Genomic DNA, 6,833 nt, shown 5'->3' with positions numbered 1-6,833 from the left:
ACGGGCGAACGACAACAACAGACGTCCATAAATGCGTATCTGCGGTTTTGCAGTCGTAGTGTGTGGTTGATCACACCCTCTGTGGGTTTGGCCGACATGGGAGCTTGAGAAACTTGTTTGTCAAGGGGTGACAATTTACAAGATGACTTTATTTGTCCCTAGGGAAATTTGCCTTGGACATAACGGCTGCCACATAAAAAAAAAATACATACAATTAGAGTGCAGTACAGTGCAGACATGAGTGCATTCAAGTACATGCAACACGGTCCCTCATTTCACACGGTTCTTGTGTCCTGAGTTTTGGACAGTGGTTCCCAAAGTGTCGTCCGGGGACCCCCAGGGGTCCTTGAGGAGAGTTCCAGGGGGTCCCCAGCTAAATGATAATTAGGAACCAAATGGACCTTTATGGGTCTGTAACTCTGAGAGTGTACAAATGGACAATTGGACCCTAATGGGTCCATTTGTATCCATTTGTACACTCTCAGAGTCAGAGTTAAATTAACTTTGATTTTATAATACACATTGGGGGTCCCAGAGATAGAAATGCCATTAAATGGGGGGTCCGTAGCCTATAATTCAGGTCAAACTGGGGGTACTTGAAATGAAAATGGTCGAAAATCACTGCTAGAGCCGTAAAAACCTTCTCTTATGGGGGTCCCTGGCATATATTTTCTAATGGGGGTCTGCTGGCTAATTAGTGTCAATTTGGGGGTCCTTGACATGAAAAAGTTTGGGAACCACTGGTTTAGGAGATTCACTGACGACTAGGGATGAAACCTGTTTTGTATCCACATTCAGGTATCTTTTCCTGTATTTAATTGGAACCCAGCAGAGTCTACCTGAGGGCAACGGTTCATATCCTTTGTACATGCAGGAACGTGGGAAGGGGTCAGTCTCCTCAAAGAGCTTTGTGCGGGAGGGATGTGCTCCCTCACCCCTTTCACTTTCATCGCAACTTCAAACACGTGCAAACTTTAATGAGAGCATGATGAAACAATGATGCATTTAAAACGTGCCTTTTCTTCAGAGAACGAGCGGTAAAGGTCTGCGGTTGCCTGGGTGGCTACACGGCACAGCGCTCCACAAATAATACATGACAGCCTTTATTGTGGGCTCGAGAAGCAAGTCCACTGTTGTTATCGTGATTATTCCCTGGGGCCATTTGGCCTCTGGGCTGTGACATCATGTGTGGGTCTGACGGTGTTGTTTTTAGTTTTTAGTCCTAGTCGCTTGAATGGTTTTCATTTAGTTTTAGTCACATTTTAGTCACCTGGAATGTTTTAGTGTTAGCATACGATTTTAGTCGACTAAATCTGCAGTTGATTTAGTCGACTAAAATGTATTTTGGCGGGCCTTGATAGTCGTAATGTTTTACACACACGGCTATTTTCAGCATGCAACCAAGAGCGCCCCCTACTGTAACTTCACACAAGTGTGATTCTTTTTTTTAATATATTATTTAGATTTTAATAATGAATTGAATTTGACCTAACCAGAAGAATGTTCTTATCTGTTCCCTCCTCCATAGGCTTTGGACGCCGTCATCCAGCCAGTGCAGCGGGACCCACGGTGGAGGGTGTTGTGGCTCACGCCAGCATCGTCTGACCGGACCCCTCTACTGGGACTAGATCGGGCAGTGGGCGGTTAGAGGAGGGTGCCATGTGGACCGCACGCCTGCTCCTCCTCGCCAGCCTCTTTGCACCAGCCGCTCTGGGTAAGTCTGGCTCCCCGGAGCTGGCACACAGTTGTGTGTCTGTGTCTGTGTCTGTGTGTCTGTGCGTGCGTGCAAGAGATTTGAAGCAATAGCTGAATCTCAACCCACATACACACCATTTTCATTTTCTACATTTTGTCAGCCAATGATAAAAAGCCTTGCACTCTGGAGCCTTGTTGTACTTGAGTCTTCAGTCAGTGTCTCTGCTGCTGCTTCTCTCGCTAATTAGCGGTTTTTAACAAACTCCACTCAACTTTTTTTTCCTCCCTATTTTTCATCTCCATTCTTTGCTTCAATCTCTCTCTCTCTCTCTCTCTCTCTCTCTGGCTTCCTATTTTTAGATCTGTCTCTCTTGGCTTCGAGCTCACTCTCCTGGCTGTATAATATGAACTGAGCCATTAACTGTATGTTGGGTTCCACTTTTCTTTTCTTTTTTTCCTCTCCTATTTCTTTGGGTGGGGGTGATGGGGGTGGGGTGGGTGGTGGGGGTGTGAGAAAAGCTCTCAGGCTTTCATGGTGTCACTCATTACGTTAAGAACAGGAACCCTCCATGGTTTCTCTCCCATTAGCCGTGTGTGTGGAGTGTAAAGTCAATTAAGGCATTTTAATTCTGATTTAAAAGAAGTCAATGATGGAGGTGTGTGTGTGTGTGTGTGTGTGTGTGTGTGTGTGTGTGTGTGTGTGTGTGTGTGTGTGTGTGTGTGTGTGTGTGTGTGTGTGTGTGTGTGTGTGTGTGTGTGTGTGTGTGTGTGTGTGTGTGTGTGTGTGTGTGTGTGTGTGTGTGTGTGTGTGCGTGTGCATGTGCGTGTAGGAGGCCAGAGGGGGTCAAATTCAAGTCAGCGTTTCGATGTTCACAGTATTGGGAATGGGGCAATGGTCCATAAATATGCTAATTACACAGCTAAAACCATTAGTATGGGATTTGAAGCTAATTGAATTGTTTTTTTCCCCACTTCTTTGTGTGTGTGTGTGTGTGTGTGTGTGTGTGTGCTGTGATATCCTAAGGAGTGCATGGTGTGGTGGTTGTGGTGGTGGGGGATGCTGGGTGGGCTATAGCTAGCTTGCACTAATGAAAACAATAAGCCACATTGACGCCATTAGTTCTTCTTCAATGCTCAGCGGGAGCGGGTCAGGTGACAGCCATGTGTCGCTGTGGTCCTCCTGCATCCACGGGGGACGGAGGAGGTTGACGCCGATTTACTTCCCTGGTTAGAGACCTGTGGGGAGATCACAATATATATAGGTTGCATATTTAAACCGCAAAGTGCTGTAGTTGTCTCTCAAATTACACACACCGGGATAGGGTTGCACTGAGAGCTCTGACACCTTTTAACGTGAATTACGGCACTGTGCATACATAAACACACGAACACGCTCGTTCGCAGATTTAGATTAGTGATTATCAAAAGTATTAATCAGAAGTCATATATTCTTTTAATAGCATATCTACTGCATCCAATGTGTTCTTTTTTTGCAAATATCTGTTTTAACAGGTTAAGTAACAAATCCGAGTACTTCTTCCACTACTGGTTTGCTGCCTGCCACCACTCTCCTCATGGGATTTTGCTCTATATTGAGATGTTGCCTATAACCTCCTGTAGGCTATGTTGCCTGAACACCCGATTAAGACGTTACATTGCATAACCAATTCGATTATCTCTCCCAGTCGTCTTGAGATGCAGCAATCCCCTTTAACAGGCCGTACACGCTGCAGATGCTGAACGCGGACAGGGCCAGATGTTGCCAGTGATGTCTATTTTGGGATGTTAAGCCATGGCGTGTCTTTGTGTGTGCATCTCCCTAAGAGTGTTGGGAGCGGGTACTCTAGGGGGATACTGGCCTACTTTGGGATGGTAATCTAGAGGTCCCTTGTTTCTCCATGCGCGCGCATGCACATGAGGTGTGTAACATAATATGCGTTAGCATTCTTATACAGATGCCTTTCCTCACACACAGGGCTCCATTTTCGTCACCACTAAACCCCTTATACTTAAACTTCTTTGCCTATTTTTACTATTTTGAAAAACATTTTTGAATAGTTCAACTAGCCAATCTACATTGACACGTTGTGAGCTTGTAGACTGGCCATTTTAACTATTCAAAAATGTTTTGCAAAATAGTAAAAGAAGGCAAAGAAGTTTAGGGATAAGGGGTTTAGCAGTGACGAAAATGGAGGCCATAATGTTCACACCATTTGCACACACGAGCGCACGCACGCACACACGCATGCGCACACACCCACGTGCGTGCATAACTCATGTTACAAATAAAGTAACATTACTGTAAGTAATATTGCTATTTGGCACTCCTCTCTCATATGAGATATAATATTACATAAATATGAATATTGCATTCGCTATTCAAATTAATAATCCACTTATTACGTCATCAATGACCTCTATCGCAAACATTAGATTAATCCAAATGAATCGAAAGCACATATTCTTTAGTCTGCACAATATTCATTGCAGTAACAATGTTTTCATGTGTCACAATGATCCGACACATGCGACAATCAATTTAAGTGTGTTTATTTTGGACCTGACCTGTATAGTATTTGTGTCTTGCCTGTATCGATTTGATCTGTGGAGAATATTGGCTCCATTAGTCAGTTGTCAGCTGCAAAGGTGCTCTTACATCTTGCTACAAATAACATTAGTCCAACATGGGATGTCAAAGTAAGTCCAAAATAGTTGTTTGTAGACTCCGAGTCCACAGAGTAATGCAACAATTTAGTTTTTCTGCTGCAACAAGATAAAACTATTTCCGTTCTTTTCCTGTCTGCTTATTGCAATCGTTAATACAATAGTGAATAGTGCACTGGTAGGCAATAGGCGACGATACTATCTGGCCTGGCTTTTTAGCTTGTAAATAATTTACGATATCTGCCTGACAGTCCCACGCATATATATATATATATATATTTAAAACATATGTTTATTGATTTATTTTACAGTACAAAGAAGTATTTTCAAAACAATTGACATATATTTTTCCCCCCCACATCCCCATGGCAGCACAAATACAAATAAAATATTATCACGAAATGTTTTGACAATAATAAATACAGAACACAAAAATAAATAAATAATGACAAAACCAAAAGGAAAATAAAACACATTGTCCCACGCATATTTAGGCTATAATGTCCACCTGTACACGAAGAACGCTTATTGTAACGTAATTGTATCCATGTGAAAATGGAATCTTGTGTTTCACATGCCTGAAACAATGGACCGCTTCTCCCCCCGAAAAGACCTTGAACAATTATCGGCTCCCGTTCTATGAAAGAGATCTTGTTTCTTATCTCTGTTTTTGGAAAAAGGAGTAAGACTGTCTCCAGATAAAACATTCCTTTAATGTTTGTTCATTAAAGAAAATAAGAAAGTAAAAACACATAAAAAGATGTGGTCTGTACAATATGATCATAGTAGTATTTCTATCTGCAGATGTAACACACTGGGTTGTATCGGTTTTCCCTATGCAGTCACTTAACTTTTATAGCAACACATTTATTATTGCAAAGATTGCCACATGTGGCCCAGGCCGTAGCGTAACGGTCTGGGCACCGGACTGGTGATCCAGTCGCGGTGTGCCGCGGGTTCGACTCCCGGACCCGACACAGCCTTTACCGCATGTCATCCCCCCATCTCTCTCCCGTTTTCCTGTCAGCCTACTATCTGTCCCTTAAAAAATCAATAAAAGGCGTAAGCCGCAAAAAAATCTTAAAAAAAAAAAAAAAAGATTGCCACATGTTCCGGTTCTTAAATTAGCCATTAATTATATTCGGCCCTGAGGCCGATCTTACTTGCCGACCCCTGTGATAGTACTGATGGCTGCAGTACTTGCTGCTCCTGGGTCAGTTGTGTCTGACCGCCACTTCCAGGCATCTTCTGGAGACCAAGAAAGAGACCTAATTTGTTTGGTCGGCTAAGTTCCAGGCATCTTCTGGAGACCAAGAAAGAGACCTAATTTGTTTGGTCGGCTAAGTTCCAGGCATCTTCTGGAGACCAAGAAAGAGATCTAATTTGTTTGGTCGGCTCACCTAAGCATTATGCCATAAATCTCCTCCTTCTGACTGGTGGTTGTAGCCTACTGTGTACAAAGAAGCTAACGCACACCAAAGTCCTTGTAGCGGTGCCGGCACACGGGAGAAAACTGTAGAGGAAATCTTGAAAAAACAAGAGGGTTACCGCACAGGCCAATGCCAATATTTTATTAGGCCACAGGTAAGACAAAAATGAATCCAACGTTTCGGCGGTTAAGCCTTCATCAGGGAAAAGGGTGGTTGTAGCCTACCATTAATTTTTACTGGTCATGATTTCAACAACACCTGGAATGTTTTAGTGTTGGTCTAGTTTTAGTCGACTAAACATCATAAGATTTTTGTCTACTAAATCTACAGTTGATTTAGTCGACTAAAATGCATTTTGGCAGGCCTTGATGCCATTGTAATGGTTGATTTACACTTGCTGAAAATAGCTGATCTACAAGCTCACAACGCATCGCAGCGTGCCGCGTTGTGAGCTTGTAAATCTGCTATTTTCAGTGTAAAATGAATTATACTGGATCTCTTGTCCACTAGTCCAGTCCAGTTTTAGTCTAGTTTTTATTTGTTGACGAAATTGTCAATATATTTAGTCTTCATTTTAGTCGTCATAGCTTAGTTTCCATGTAGTTTCCATTTAGTTTTCCTCAGTGAAAAAAGGTAGTCGACGAACATTTTTCTTCTTCGTATTAGTCGACGAAATCAACGCTGCAAGAAAGAGACCTAATTTGTTTGGTCGGCTCACCTAAGCATTATGCCATGAATAATTGTCCAAATCTCCTCCTCCTACTAGTCATGATTTCAATCCCCCCAGTCTTTTCATTCCAGCAGCAGGCTTTATGAATTAGTCTCTAGGTCTGTGCATTGTTTCTGTGCATCCCCACCGTGCTGTAATAGTGTATTAGATTAGTGGATCAAGCCCTGAGAGTCTGTGCAACTGAACGTGTCGTGCATTCTCAGCAACTACTGCAGTTGCCTTCTGGGCTGGCCCTATAGTCTTCACTTGTACATAGTCTTGTACCCGACTGTTGCACAGTTTTGTCCTGAGAGGAAACTGAAGAGACAGACACT

At 42.9% G+C, this 6,833-nt stretch overlaps 1 protein-coding gene across 1 annotated transcript in view; it reads left to right on the top strand.

The window, feature by feature from the left end:
• Positions 1-1,609: 1,609 nt before the first annotated feature.
• Positions 1,610-6,833, top strand: part of LOC310875820 (adhesion G protein-coupled receptor L3) — a 233,471-nt gene continuing 228,247 nt past the window's right edge. The window contains exon 1 of the mRNA XM_083789211.1: positions 1,610-1,714. Within this exon, the coding sequence (XP_083645337.1) occupies positions 1,660-1,714 (55 nt within the window). The 5' untranslated portion in view covers positions 1,610-1,659. The remainder of the gene's footprint in view (positions 1,715-6,833) is intronic.

This window comes from Protomyctophum parallelum (genome assembly GCF_964188405.1).
Source record: "Protomyctophum parallelum genome assembly, chromosome: 18".
Classification (NCBI taxonomy): domain Eukaryota; kingdom Metazoa; phylum Chordata; class Actinopteri; order Myctophiformes; family Myctophidae; genus Protomyctophum; species Protomyctophum parallelum.
The sequence above is the reverse complement of the archived record's forward strand: the minus strand, read 5'-3'. Positions and strand labels throughout refer to the sequence as shown.